The sequence below is a fragment of the Akebia trifoliata genome, chromosome 4 (genome assembly GCF_017979445.1).
Source record: "Akebia trifoliata isolate Shusen 1 chromosome 4, ASM1797944v1, whole genome shotgun sequence".
NCBI classification, from domain to species: Eukaryota; Viridiplantae; Streptophyta; class Magnoliopsida; order Ranunculales; family Lardizabalaceae; genus Akebia; species Akebia trifoliata.
Window position 1 is genome coordinate 27,302,799 of NC_141378.1, and position 15,717 is coordinate 27,318,515.

Genomic DNA, 15,717 nt, shown 5'->3' on the forward strand with positions numbered 1-15,717 from the left:
CCCATGTTTTGAAAAATGTTTTGCCAAAATGTTTGTTGCTGAACATTTCCCTATATATATATATATATATATACATCTACATGTATGGGTCTAGAGGCATTTAACATATTTTGCATATTAAAATCTATTCATAAAGTCTTTAACCCCAAGGGGTTAGCTCAATAACAATTTTGGACGGAGAAGCGTTTAATGCCCGAACATCATGAGTTCAATACCCAATACGAGCATTAACTCCTCATGACCACCCGCAAGGGCACACCCTCATTTACCTGGTGCGTGTGATGTGCGGACATTAGACTTGCCCATGACTAGTCCTCGTACAAGACCATGGTCTATGGATTTGCCCCGATACAAGCCCAGTACCCTGTCTACAGGGATACCCTCTTATTAAAATAAAAAAAAAAATTCAACTTCCCATATCACAATTTAAACTTTATATATACATACATCACCCCAAAGTCGTTTAAATTCCTTTTCAAAACAATCACCAAATAATGTGTGAATCACATATTAAAACCATTTTTCAAATTTTTGAATGATGTCTAAAGCCAACATTTTAATATTTTATCCCCCGACCACCCCCCCCCCCCCCTCTCTCTCTCTCCTTAAATGCACACGCACACACACACGGAAAAGTCCTCGAAAGATGCCTGCTAATTAATATAGGCTCCTTTGATTATGAGCACACCTAAGAAAGACGATTCATTTTACTTTAAGATGTCTATCCCTCTTCGTCAACCAGAATGGTTGCTTCATTGCTGACTCCAAAGTCCATTAGAGAACCCATTTCATCATTGAGCAGCAGAGGCAATGGGGAACCCTGCAAAAGATCAATATATCAGAATAACTAATTGCACAGAATGACAATTCCTATATTTCTGCTAAAATCTACAGAATCACTCCTCTAACAAGGAGTGAAAGCCAGGTAACACAAATCATCCAACTTGATAGCCTTACATGAGACCAAAATGGTCTGGAATACGACACCTATTTATAAGAAAACAGTATAGGTGTGAAATTGCAACGAGTAGCTTGGTATAAAACTTTTGAGTCATACTACGAAATTACGGTAGAAAGTGCTAAGGTCTATAATATCAGAAATCAATTTGGCAAAGAAATTAGCAAGATTGAGGCCGTATTCTTACTTGGATAAATAATGGGACAATTTGTGGAGAAGAGGAATATTTCCACATGGTTTCCATTAAATTAGATAAAATATAAGAGAGGATCCCTAGAGAGTTAATCTGGAGGGGTATTGAGAAAGAAAGTAGTCCTAAATAAATATGATTACATTAGTAAGGCGAAGCAAGTGATTGGGTGGATTACATTAGTGTGAAAAAAAACAGTGATGAAACAAATGAGTTCTGATTTACAATTGGTTTACATTATGGATCACCATTGAATATGCGTCTTTTTCACTATAGTCATAAACAAAACATCTGCTCAAGTGGGAGGCACTTGGTGCATTTCATTTTTCCGATGTAGTGTTAGTTGATAAGAATTAAAAAAAAGGATAAAAGCTAAATTAGAGCTCTGGAGGTCCTCGGAGTGCAACTTTGACTAAGAGTAGGACACAGAAATGATGTGCTATGAGAAATGATCACCAATAAATATCCCTGAGAGACCATTTCATTATCCACAAATTTAGAGTAAGGCCATTAAAGCAGATATGTGCTTCTAGAATGCCATGCAATTAACACATATAGATGAAATTGATGGGAAATCTCTCACAAAAGAACCCTTTAGCTTTTAACTCCGTTTATGGTGTGTTGGGGAACCCTTTAGAGATGATTGATATGGTTTGATCATGTACAGTTCTCAAATTGAATGGCTAAGAATAACCTCTAGAGAAGATCTTTGATATATAGGTCAACTAAGGAGTGAGACAACATTCATTGGGTTATTTGGTCAAATAGTGTGCTAAGTGGTAATGTGGTATGAACAACATATTGGACATGTATTAGTAACCAACACTTTGTGTCAACAGTCTAAGCCGAATAGACTCTTCACAACATCAGTAATCCAATAGAAGAAATTGTCCAAACTGTTAATGAACTTAGATCAATTTCCTTTGCAACCTTACCAATTTTGTACATGTTTAAATTGCAATGATTTATGATCCAATTTTCTAGATTTTTGTAAGCAGATCTCATCTTATCAGGTACTCTCTATTATCAATAGTAACAGAGTACGTACCTCTTCTTGAAGAAACAGTTTTGGCTTGATTGACTTCAACTTAAAGAAGCTCTCACACAGAATCTTTAGCTTGCCAACCTACCATATGTTATAGGGTATTTAGATGCAATCTTTTGGTGATACATACCCAGCCACTCATCGGAAGGGAGTTCTAGGCATATACTGGTAATTAGTTTTTTTTTTTTTTTGAAAGTATATACAGGTAATTAGTAAGGCATATCACCGTAGTAGTAGCTGGCAATTTCTTTGTAAGAGGTGGCTTTTCCCCAATGGAAGCTCCAACGCATTTCAGAGTGACAGCTGCATAAAGTAAAAGCATATTGTCAGAACATGGACACAATGAACCCCCCCCCAACCACCACCCAAGGAAATCTCGATAAAGTTATGATCCATACAAAGAAGTCCGGAAGCCATTCTCTGAGGGCCAGCAAGTCCAGTTGATGGCTTCTCATCCTCAATTCCATGCTGTTGTTTAAGCTCAGAAAATCTGCAATGAGTTTCATCACGCAGCAAGAGAAGAGTTCATTTTTCTGTAAAGTATCAATAATATTTATTTTTATGATAAGTGAAAATTTATTAATAAGAGGACAAGAAGTCCTCAAGGAAACAACAAGCAAAGCAAAAGCAACTACCACTTAGTTACATTCTCCCATCTAAAAATGAAGTCTTCGAAGAACACACCTCTAAAATCAAAGAAATGCTTGCACCAATGAAACCACCACCCAAAGAATACTTAAAATTATTGTTTGAAGAGTGTTTTCCTTCCCATCGAACGTGCACACGTTCCTCTCTTTCCACGAACCCCAACAGATGGCAAAAGGTAAAAAATTCCAAATGACCCTAGCTTTGCCAAAAAAGGAAGGGTGCCTCCAACCAAACAATAGGGAAGCAACGGAACGATGACATCATGAGACATTAAACAAGGAGAGAAAATAAGACCAAACACTAAAAGAAACATTGCAATGGATGAGGCAATGACCTACAGACTCCCTGTTCTCTTTGCACAGACAATAATAATTAACCAACACGAAACCTTTGCACTTAAGGAGATCAATTGCAGGAAGTTTATTTAAGACCGTCAACCACATGAAAAAAAGACACTTTTGAAGGCACCATAGACCTCTAAATGATTGAGGAAGGAAAACAAACCTCTTGATTACCTTCAAGCAAGGCATAAAACGACTTGATAGAGAAACGATCATCATTACTACCTTTCCAAATCCGGCTATCCTCCCTATCCAGAGAAAGGACCCATAGAAGCTAACATCTCTAAGATAGAGATATCACATTCTCGATTTCCCAATCATTCAATCTCCTTCTGAGACCAAGATCCCAAGACTCTCCTATCTCCTTATGAACCCGAAAAGAAGAGGCCAAGCAAACATTCTTTTCCTTGTGGATAAATCATACAGACCTATGAATAAAATTTGTTGAGTCTTGATACACCAACTATCCTCCCAAAAACGAATAAGATTACCTCTACCCACTTTGTACCTAATATGCCCGCCCAACACCGTTCCCAATTTTGCAATGCCTTTCCACACACCACACCCAAAAGGAAGCCTAGTCAGCATACTAGACCAACCTAAAGGATCCTCCCCAAACTTGGCCACAATAATCTTCCGCCATAATTCCTCTCTTTCAATGCCGAAACGTCAATACCACTTCCCCAACAAAGCTCTATTCATGGATCTGAACCTTCTAATACCGAGACCACGCAATCTCCTAGACCTACAAACAAGCTTCCAATTAGCAAGATGAAATCTTCTGTTACCCAAATTGTCGTTCCACAAGAAATCTCTCAAGATGCAATTCGATCTTCCTAGGCGTAGAGAGCAAAGATAAGAAATGGTTTGGAATGCTAGATAAAGTGCTCCTAATCAAAGTTAACCCCCCCTAACAAATACTTAGTTTCCCACGATCCAAGCTACTTCCTCACTCTCTCTATTAGATCGTCCCAAGCCGACACAGAACCATATGCCACACCCAAAGGAAGGCCTAAATAGGAACTAGGAAGGTTACTTAGTTGACACTCCATGAATTCTGCCATGCCTCAATATCAGGAACTTCAACCACTACATAAATCTGTCTTCCTCAAATTAATGGGCAAACTTGATACAACCTCGAACCAACATAAAACGCCCTTAAGGATACACACCTGGCTAATCGTAACATCCAGAAAGACTAGTGTCATCGGCAAACTGAAGGTGAGAGACTTTCGGGCCCAACTCAGAAACGCCAAAATCGAACAGTGCACCCAACGAAGTGGTACGAACAAACATCCTCCCCAAAGTTTCAACTACTAGATTAAATATGAAAGGAGAAAGAGGATCACCCTATCTTAAACCTCTAAAGCTTTTGAAATAACCAGCTAGACTACCGTTCACTAAAATAGATAAAGAAGTTGTGGATACACACTTCCTCATCCAAAGAAAGTTCCAATTTACATGACCAAAAGCCTTTTCAATGTTCACTTTACAAACCAAACCCGCCTTGCCCGATCTTTTCTTGGAATCAATATTCATTAGCCACCAAGATACCATCTAAAATTTGCCTATCTTTAATGAACGCACCTTGTTCCTTGCCAATAATTTTAGGGATAATCGTTTTCAGTCTCAAATCAAGGACTTTGGCTAAAATCTTGTAAGCTGACGTTATTAGACTAATGGGCTTAAAATCCCTCAACTCTTCCGCTCCCTCTTTCTTGAGAAACAGAGTTATAAATGTTGTATTAGACCCATGATCCAAAAAACCTTCCTCGAAAAAGTCACTTATGACTAACAACAAATCTCCCTTCACAACCTCCCAACAACACTTATAAAAAACCATTGTAAAATCCATCAGGGTTTGGCGCTTTATCACTACTCATACTATTAATTGCGGAAAAAATCTCATCTTCACTTATCGGTTTCTCTAACCAATCTATATCATTCGAAGGAATAGACTCAAAACCCAGATTATCTAACAAGGGTATCTCCTCAAACTCCTCCGAGTAGAGATTTTGGTAGAAATCCACAATCGAATCCCTGATGCTCTCTTCATCCTCAAGCACTCTATCATCCACCAAGATTTTCCCAATGGAATTTCCTTTTTTATGGGAAATAGCAACTTGATGAAAAAACTTAAAGAATCATTATCTCTTTCTTTTAACCACCTCACCTGCAATTTTTATTTCCAACTACTTTTCAAAAAAAAAAAAAAAAAATTATTTCCAACTGATTTCTTCCAACAAGGCCGTTCTTTGAAACTTGACTTTCAAATTTAGACGAGACTTTTTTTTCTCATCTTCAAGCACCCCCAACTCCTCTTCCTCCCTATCTAGAGCATTGATATCCTCCAACAAAGCTTTCTTCCTAACATCAACTCTTCTGAAACACTCTTGATTCCACACTTTCAATTTCTCTTTCAACTTCTTTCTAAAAATCATACTGGGCCTACCAACAATCTTGAAAGAAGTCCACCAAGATCTAACAAGCTCAAGAAAACCCTCGTGCTTTAACCACATATTTTTGAAACTGAAGGGAAGCTGGAGACTAAAATTAATTCCGGTCTCAAGTAAGATAGGAGAATGGTCCGACATCGGTCTTAAGGCAACCAATTGGAACATAGAACCAAACAGATCTTCCCACGAAGTGTTCACAAGGAATCTATCTAACCTGGACAAAGTCAGAGAATCCTGATTATTAGTCTAAGTGAAACTACCACCCCCATAGGAAGATCAACTAATTCATTTCCATTAACAAACTTGGCGAACTTCCTCAAACTTGAGATGCAAATACGACCCCCTTTTCTCTCATGAGCAAAACAAATGGCATTGAAATCTCCTCCCACACACCACTGCATGTCCCAATAATACGCTACATTCTCTAACTCACTCCAAAACGGATCATGTTTCCACACCTTAATTGGGCCGTATACTCCAGAGAGCACCCAAGACTCGCAAGATCTGACGTAATTACAAAAATGGACACCGAGAAAGCCCCTATCAGGTGGTCCGTAACTGCAACAAATCTGGTTCCCACAAACTAATATCCCTCCATCAGAACCTATCTCTGGAAAAGCCAACCAACTCACTGAAGACCCACGCCACACAACAGAAACATCTGCATTGCTAACAGACTCCAGCTTAGACTCTTGCAACAGCAATACATGGGGTATGGTAATTGACTCCTTGCTTCACCAAAGCTCTTTTGCGCTTGCTACCCAACCCCCTAACATTCCAAGAAAGAAGTTCAACTAAAATCGGGTAACGAATGACCCCTAATTCTTCTCCTGCTTCCTCCTGATTTTAACGGAAAATCATTCACGTCTTTTTTCAGATTTTCCACCTCCTTCAATCTTTTACCTCTTCCTCTCTTCTTCTTCAGCGGTTCTTCAACCTCTCCTGAAAATAAGTACAAGGAAAAAAGATTTCTTTCCCTCTTAGGCTATGGTTCAATAGGAAATTCTCATTCATAGCACAAGCTAAATCCATAATTGCCTCAGACTGAGAGCAACTTGACTCAAACACACCACTAATCCCCACTCTTTCTTCTTTTCGTAAAAACATACCAAACTCCCTCTTATTGCCCAAAATGAACTTAGTCAGAATCTCTCCCCCACTTAGCTTGTCAAATTTTGCCACCCCAATGTCCAAAATATAGTTTAGGATCCATTTCGACATCTCCTCAACCAACAACTTCTTTCTATTACCTTTTCAAAATAATAATAATATAGTACATTAATGGCAAGCACATATTAATTGCAATTTATAATACGAGAAATTTGAAGCAACATATGTAGTAGACCATAAGGATGGTGTTACCAAAGGCATATGGCACATTTGCACCAATGGGTCCTACTTAACAAATCTTCAACAGAGAGGACAGACTTGATTAGACAATAGCAACAACATAGTCCATGTTTATTTATTTTCGTTTCTGTGTGACTAGCTGTATTTTCATTTAATTGGATCAATATATCCACCTTGTTTGTGGTAGAACTCCTAGATGGAAGCCATAAATACTGGATCACCACCCACAGGTGTGTGCACATCACAAGAATGTCATTTGCAGCATTCTAGAATGCTATTTTTTTTTTTTTATTCCAGGTGTTCTGGATCTTCTATGCTTTCATACCAAGTTGAAAAGTAAAGATTGGAGAAGAGATTCACGACTCCTAGGGATCTCTATAATGACTAGGGATGACAATTGTGAACAATACGGACAAAAAGATTAATCTACATCACCTAAGTCATTCACCCCCTTATAGGAGCCCAACCTAATAACCATTAGAACCATGTACTAATGTCTTTCCCTGATATGTTAAAGCATCTAAAATTTTCTAAAACTTTCAACAAAAACTCAGCAAACCTCCATAATATCTGTAATCCCATATTAGGCCAAGTGATGGCCCCAGTTAGTTGCATCAATAATCGGCTGCACCAACCCCGTGTTAAAAATCATGGGTGTCATGCAGAGTATCTGATGTGCCTTGGCCTCAGCCTTGGTCAAATTCTTCTTACATACTAAAAATTGTAAACACTACACAATTTATCAAGGTTCCTTAATATTCCCTACAAGTGCAAAGGAACAAAGTAAAATCCATCAAATTTGGTTCAGAAGCACAAGGGTTAAGCTAAAATGGATTATGCGTTGCTCATCAACTCTCAATATTACCTTGGATGGAGCGTCTTAATCTCCTCTGGCTTGTCTTGCATTTTGGTCATAACAAAGCGGATGTACCTGTAAATAGCTTGTGAGTTAGGTGTAATATCATATAAAGTGATACTCAACATAAAAATTGAAAAAAACAGAAAAATCTGCATTAACTGTGCAGCTAGATACCATACCACATAAAGTGAATTCAATTTCTCTACAGTCAATTTGCTTGTCCACACAACTAAAACTGCAATTCAGTCGAATCATCTACCATGACTATCGAGTAGTACTGCTTTCTGATTGCACCAACAATATAAAAATGATTTTTTCCCTTTAAAAGGGTCAAGTATTGTATCTAACACGTCCTTTCCAATCAATTTCTAGAAATTCTTGTAGAATATTGTTTCTGATATAAAGAAAAGTATATTTTATATAACACTATTAGACATCTGATAGCTAGAACTGTCCAGAAACCTCAATTGAACTATACTTGTGTTTTGGTAATTCTTTAAGTATTTTTTTTTACATAATTCATCCGATTAAAGTGACATCTTGTGGAGGTCACATTTCAATACATAAAATATAGAAAGAATGTTAGTAACAACCATAGGAAAACAATAACAAGCACATGAACAAGAACAAGACGCAGGAAGCAGAAACTTAACAACTTTGATTGTCATTGCGGGCTTCAAAACCATTTTTTTGATTAGTAAAATTTCATTAAAATAGAGGTGAGGTGACCGGTTAAAGATACACAAAGGATACAAAAGGACTTAAGGCATTGACAAGGAGCGCACCCAATCCCATCTACCCACAAAATGCACAAAGAAACCCCCCTTCCCAAAACTCCATAAAATTTTACACCAAAGGAATAAAAAGACCTGTTATTGACAAGATCGAGTCTTGCATCGATTCACTCTTTCCTTCAAAAACATGACAATTACGCTCCTTCCAAATTCCCCAACACACAGCAAAGGGAAAGATGCCCCATAACACACCATAAGAAGAGTCTAACATCACTCTTAAATTGGCAAAAGTTTGAGAGTAGTTCACTAATAAGCTTAAGGCAACCTAACACAAAAGAAGACAACTGACAAACTCTTACAACACCCTTTTTATTTGATAGTTACCCTTTCATGAAATGTGTAAGTAGAAAGTTCAAGATCCCCAAAACACCCTTAAGAAATTCTTATTACTCCTAAAATGACATTAATTGCTCTTACAAGACATCCAACCAAGATGAAATAGGTCCTTCATCATATCTTCTTTCGAAATAATGGTCCATCCATAAGGAGTTTAGCTGGATTTAGAGGTAGTAAAAAAACTACATCAATTAGCTAGCTTACATGCATGTTTTAGCAAATAAAAAGATGAATAGAAGATTTAAGAACAAAATCCAAAGAACTATGTTGATCAGAAAACAATCCAAATAAGATAACCCTTGAGAACAAAACTGAATGCATTACAATGCTAGCTCTAACCCAAAAAACCATGAAGGTCAAACAATTGCAAGAGTAAGATTGATTTAATGAATGCCTTAGTGAAAGAGAAAGTGGAAAATGTATGGATTTGTAGAGAAGGAAAATACATACCGGATTTCTGATTCTTTCCGTTCACGAAGGCTTACCTAAAAGACGTATGAGGGTGTGTCAGATCACTAAAACCTCAGAAAACAGCATTGAAAAACAATTGTGAAAAAAATTTGGTCTCTACCTCACTTCCATTTAGTATTTCAACTTTCGCTAGACATGCAATCAGAACAAATCTAGGTATACCACCTTTTCCTGGATCAGCTATCGGATTCTCAGAAAGCCTAATGTCCTTCACATAAATTCAATAAGTAGACCAATCAGCAAAGGTGGCTTTAGTAGGATATTATACAATTTCAATGGCAACATATTGAAGTTCCACAAGAGCTAAGTCTCACAAAACCCTAACCAATTTCTCAAGGCAGTGCTTGTCAGGAGAAAAACTGAGACAGGTTTCAACTGAAACATTATGAGACAGTCTAAACATTGAATGTTTTGAGATCAGTGTTTCGTTCCACTCTCGGACCGAAACATTCCAAAATGGAACGAAACTTTGAACTGCAAACCCCTCCGATTTGTCTAATGATTGTGCTTTGATTATTTATGGCAATTCTACCTATGATATTTTGACCTCCCAACCTAATGAATATTGAGGTTCAAGTCATTATGGTTAGCCTTCTCATTTGTTTTTATTCTAGTTATAAAATTTCCTTGCACTATCGAATTGTAGCTCTAGAACTGAAAGAAAAAAACCTTTGCTCTATAATCTCTTGAGACAAATAAAAGTACTGTATTTTGGGGTGCTAATATTGGGTTGGATTTTCAGTTAAAACCATGGTTCAAAGTTTCATACCATTTCATAATGTTTCAGCCAAGACTTGCCTGTTTTGGCCAAGACCAAAATAAAATATTGACCCCGAAATCTTGAGTGTTTTGAGAACGTTTCAGACTGTCTCACATTGTCACGGTCGAGAAAATTTCGATTTTTTTCTCTAGACTGAGATATTAACTCGAGACAAGATTGTAAACCTTGGTTAGGAACAAGTTGTGTTGAACTGTTGATTCATGGATTTGACCTTCATCTAGATAACATTTTCTTTGATCCTAAGAATCTAAGGCTTAGAAGGAAAGTCGACTTTGGGATGAAATTGGTCAAGTGAAAACAGAGTTCTAAGGCAAAAAGAGTGTTTGAAAAAAAAATGGATAGGCTGTTGCATTTCCTTGGCTACTTTTCAATTCTCTAACAATTTACTTTCTGTTGAGAGTTGCGTTATCCACCTCTGCTCCCGGGTGTCACGTACTTACGTATTGTGCCCCAATTCAACCTGTTTCCCTCTTATATTCACAGTTGCGCCTTCCCCATCAAATCGGTCTTTAGGTGAAAATGGTTTGTCAACATGGTATCAGAGCGCTAAGTTCGTATAGATCATGGGTTCGAGTCTCCTCGAAGGAATTTTCCACCCTTATGGTTGAGGGGGAGTGTTGTATTACCCACCTCCGCTACCGGGTGTCACGTGCTCACGTATTGTGCCTCAATTTGACCTATCATCCTCTTATATTCATAGTTGTGCCTTCCCTATCAAATCGGTCTTTTGGGGTAAATGGTTTGTCACCACTTTCATGGTTCTAGAGGCCTTCGTTAGAACCATGTAGTGTTGAACTGTTGATTCATGGATTTGGACTGTCTTTTAGATGGCACTTTCTTTGATCTTAAGTGTCGGGAACTCAGTATGGAAAGTCAACTTCGGAATGAAATAGTTTGAGTGAAGAAAGAGTTTTAAGGCAAAAAAAGTGTTACAAAAAGAATGGACGAGGTGTTGCATTTCCTCGGCTACTCTTCAATTCGTCTCAACTATTTGCTTTCATTGTTCTAGAGGCCTTGGGTAAGGGGACCCTTTGTTCCTGTTGAATGTTGTGTTATCCGCCTCCGCTCTCGAGTGTCACTTGCTCACATATCGTGCCCCAATTCGACCCATGACTCTCTTATGTTCATAATTGCGCGTTCCCCATCAGATCAGTCTTTTGGGGTAAATGGTTGTCAACAGGGTATTAGAGCGCTAGGTGAATAGGTCAATGGTTCAAGTCTCCTCGATGGAATTTTCCACCCTTATGGGTAAGGGGGAGTGTTGAGTATTGTGTTATCCACCTCCGCTCTTGAGTGTCACTTGAATTCGGGTGTCACACTCCAATTCGACCTGTGACTCTCTTATATTCATAGTTGCGCCTCCCCATCAGATCGGTCTTTTGAAGTAAATGGTTGTCAACAGTTCCCCCTCATTTTTTGTTCAATTGCGGCGGTGGAAGTCCCAAGTTAAACATCAAGACAAATAGTAGGGGATGATATAGGGCTTCTATTTAGGGGGCAATGGTCATTTGATATCACATTTACGATTTGCAGACAACACCATCTCTTTGTGCTTAGCCTCTTCTCGTCAAAACACGCACTCAAAAACATGGTTCAAAGTTTCATGTCATTACTAAAACATTGTTGTTTTGGTCAAGATAGGAATGAAACTATGAATCCAAAATATTGAATGTTTCAGGAATGTTTTGCAATGTCTTGGAAGACTTTTGGCTTTTTTCCTAATTGAAAAATTACATTGAAACGAGATTTTAAACCTTGCTTAAAAATGTATCTCGACATGCTTTTCAGCACTCCCACATTAACCTCAAGTGAGATATGGATTGGGGAATGTTGCTGACTTTTTATGAGATTGAAAGTACCCTTGAGCGTAGCACCGTAAACTTGTTCACCTACAACTTTGGCTTACCCATGGGTACCTCATCTCAATCCAAAACCATGTGGGATCTGAAAATGTGGAAATTCGAAAGGAGATTGACACTAGGAAATTCTTCTCCGCTGCAGTTTCACTAGAAAGATTCAGTAATCCAATCGTATTTTTTGGTATTAAATGGTCATCTTTACTTGTCAAAACAAAAATATACGTGTGTGGACATGTTCCAATCAGCAACAAAGACTACAATGTACTAGCCACATAATAATGGCCAGCAAATAATCAAATAACAGAGAGGCTTCAATACAAGTAACATTAAGCATTTTGTGACTTTTTTTTAATAAAGAAAGAGAACTACAGCAAGACTAGGAGGTCAAGGAGAGTTCCCTTGGAATTACAAAATATGTAAATGATTAACCATCTCTGATTGGGATAAGGCTTCAATGATGATGAAGAACTATCTACAATCACATTTTGCGGCTAGATGCTAAAAATGAATACTATAAGATCAAATTTTTTTTAACAATTCAATGACCAAGTTAAATATGCTCACCGTCAATTTAGGGAAATAATTGAGGGAATTTATGGATACCAGATCTGCAATCTTATTACTCCCTGAAGCATTTTATAAATTAAAAACAATAACGAATTGTAAGATAACCAAAACCAAGTAAGCGATTTACCAATCAATGTTATATATTTTACCTAGAAGAAGGCAACACAAATTCTTGAAAGGCTTAAAGCATTTTTCTTGCAGTTCAGAACCATTCACTGAATCATGCCTGGGATCATAATCAGGGTAAAAGATGTGGTTCAAACTGTTCTTGTTCAAATGAAGCTGCTCCAAACTGGATACAAGAACCATGTTATAATAGTTCCCATTTTACAGGCAACTCTGAAGTAAGAGTTAGTAAAGATCACATTATCTTTAAAATACCTTCTTAGCTGAGAAAGCTTCCAAATTTCATCCCAAGAAGCCAAGCAATTATCTTCCAAATTTAAAATCCGTAGAGAATCAAATCCTTGAACATAATCGGAGCATGAAGGCTGCAGAAAAGAATAGAAGCTTCTGACTAGTCATGCATACAGTATGGTGATTAAGAATACGAAGCTATGTTGCAACAAAATGTATAATAGTTCACTGGTTATGCTTTAGAATTTGAAGCTAAGTTGCCTAATAAAACATCCAATAATTCATAGCTAGAACCATAGTCACCAAGTTGGAGTTCTGGAATAAGTCAGCAAAAGGAAAAAGTCAAAAAATAAGATAACATTGGGAAAAAATAAGAAAATAATAATAAAGTTAGGGTTAGGTTAGGGCTGTGTAATCGATTTCATCCATGCATGCATAACTAGTTACCATAAGTCTACAATATAGCCAAGATTTATATAACTCAAAATATAAAAAGAGATAACAATGATAAGTCCGAGTTAGGATTCATCAACCAGTCAAAAACATCAAAATCAATGGCATCCTCATTTACATCATTATTATCTTATGTTTTATTGGTAATATGGTCACCATCATATTCATCAAGCTCATATTCTCTTACTAGTGCATCAATGTCATATTTCATTTTTCCTGATTTAATTGCAAAATTTGTGATTTAATTGTGAAATTTGTGATTTAATCGCCAAGCTCGTAAAAGCCGTCTCATTAAAAATAGGGCTTAAAATGGGTCGGATTTTATCAAAAATCTGAGTGATCCGAATCTGATTTTTAGAGGGTTTGGTTCCTTCAAGTATATCCGAATTAAAATATGAGTCGGATATGGGTTGATGTCCCTTGACCTGAGATGAATACGGATCCATCCCTATATCCACCTATATCCGAATGATAGTCTATCATTCATCACAAATGAGTATTAGGTGTAGTGGTCAAAGCTTCTTTTCAAAAGGGGAGAGGTCTTGAGTTCAAATCACATTTAAGCCACATTTTTTAATAAATTACTTTGAAATGGTTTGAAATTATCCAACCCGACCAACCTTAATCAATTAATTCGGTCGGATCGGATCCAGATTTGGCCCCAAATAAAAATCCGGACATGGATATGAGTAGACCCATATCCGGCCCGAACCCGACCCGTTTTAAGCCCTAATTAAAATGTTGCATTTAAATCGTGATTAAATTGGTAAAGAAACCAGTCATGATTTAATAGTGGCTTTTTCAGTAAGTCGGAGACTTTGGTGACAATGGCTAGAACAATAATAAAAAATGAACAGAGAAAATTATCTTCATTCTTTTTCTAATTCTTTTCTTTTTTCCTTGTAAGTGATCTATGGAGACCAAATTATTACGTCTTTCTACTATTACTTATTAATCTTCTCTCTTAATCAGTAATCCTAACCACTCACAGTTATTAATTCAATCTAAACTTATACCCAAACCCAATATTTAAGAAAAAAAAAAAAGGACAGAAATACTCCTAAACCAATTAATAACCCAGAGATGTGCAACTGCAGATGGGCTCTCACACCTATTTTCATGGGATTTGTGCCTCGACTTCCGCCCTTTCAACGTTCTAGCCACTCAACATGTTCTGCAATATGTTCCCTAGTGATATAGATTCTTGAGCACTAAGAGACTCAAATTCTTGATATCATAAAGACAGATCATGATATTGAGATAGAATTGATAAGAGATAAAAAATGAGACCCTGAGTATGATCCAATATCAATATCCTAGGTTTGGCATCATGTACACTAAGAAAACAAGAAAAACAGTTGATGTTTAAGGTTACTGATAAAAAAAGTTGATGTTTAAGGGTACCAAGTCCAATATGCTTTGCATTAGTCGTCATGCAACATCAATTGGGTGTTTACTAAAAATATTGAACATGTTCTTCAATTTATTCAAATATTTTCTTTAGCAAGAAAAGTGGAATGAATATGTGGGATTTTAAAAAGGGTTGACAAAGGGAAGGTGAGGCAAACCATTATTGTCCTCAATTTATTTCCCATTAAGTGAAGTTCTTCAACTGCTGGAAGAGATTGCTTGAGTATTTCAATCTGTCCAAACCAATATTCGACAATTAAAAATAAATAACAACAAAAAATAATTCAGAAGAAATGCAAAATTAAAAATACAAAGGAGTACCTGCGTCCACATTATGCCACAATTATTGAGAACCAAAACATGGATGTTTTTCAGTGATGGTAGATGAGGTATGTCATGAGCCATAGTATTGTTAGTTAGATCGAGAACTTCAAGATATGCCAGTTCTTCACAGATGGTACTGACATCCTAGCAGAAAACACTAGTCTCAAATAACTAAAAATGGTTTGCGGAAATACACGCTAGCAAAGCAGTTAAAAAACACCCAATATAAATATATTCCAAAGCAGTTTCAAAAATACTAATACATGTTCCACTCAACATCTTGGTCCCACATAGTGTTGTCAAATGCTCGCATATGGCATATACCATTGCATATGCGATTTCCAAGCATATTTTTGCATATGCCACACTCACATATGTGAAAATATGCTATTTGTTCAGTATGTGATGGCATACTTTTTTGTGCGATGGCATTACATCCAACGGTTTTTTTGTTTTAAACTCTACTTCCCCCCCCCCCAACAATACTTCTACTACAACATATTATCTACTCTCTAATA

At 37.1% G+C, this 15,717-nt stretch overlaps 1 protein-coding gene across 3 annotated transcripts in view; it reads right to left on the reverse strand.

Annotated features, from left to right (window-relative positions):
- Positions 1 to 562: 562 nt before the first annotated feature.
- The window catches only part of PFI (tubulin folding cofactor E / Pfifferling (PFI)), a 30,823-nt gene continuing 15,668 nt past the window's right edge, over positions 563 to 15,717 (reverse strand). Inside the window, exons 4-15 of one of the 3 annotated variants that reach the window (XM_086440666.1) lie at positions 15,197 to 15,343; positions 15,034 to 15,108; positions 13,037 to 13,146; positions 12,805 to 12,881; positions 12,653 to 12,714; positions 9,549 to 9,656; positions 9,428 to 9,462; positions 7,854 to 7,919; positions 2,592 to 2,683; positions 2,420 to 2,496; positions 2,197 to 2,274; positions 563 to 820 (exon numbers count right to left, since the gene is read on the reverse strand). In XM_086440666.1, coding sequence (XP_086296792.1) covers positions 722 to 820; positions 2,197 to 2,274; positions 2,420 to 2,496; positions 2,592 to 2,683; positions 7,854 to 7,919; positions 9,428 to 9,462; positions 9,549 to 9,656; positions 12,653 to 12,714; positions 12,805 to 12,881; positions 13,037 to 13,146; positions 15,034 to 15,108; positions 15,197 to 15,343 — 1,026 coding nt within the window. In that variant the 3' untranslated portion in view covers positions 563 to 721. Of the gene's footprint in view, positions 821 to 2,196; positions 2,275 to 2,419; positions 2,497 to 2,591; positions 2,684 to 7,853; positions 7,920 to 9,427; positions 9,463 to 9,548; positions 9,657 to 12,652; positions 12,715 to 12,804; positions 12,948 to 13,036; positions 13,147 to 15,033; positions 15,109 to 15,196; positions 15,344 to 15,717 lie in introns of all 3 variants that reach the window. The other 2 variants (XM_086440665.1, XM_086440667.1) reach the window with 2 other exon arrangements.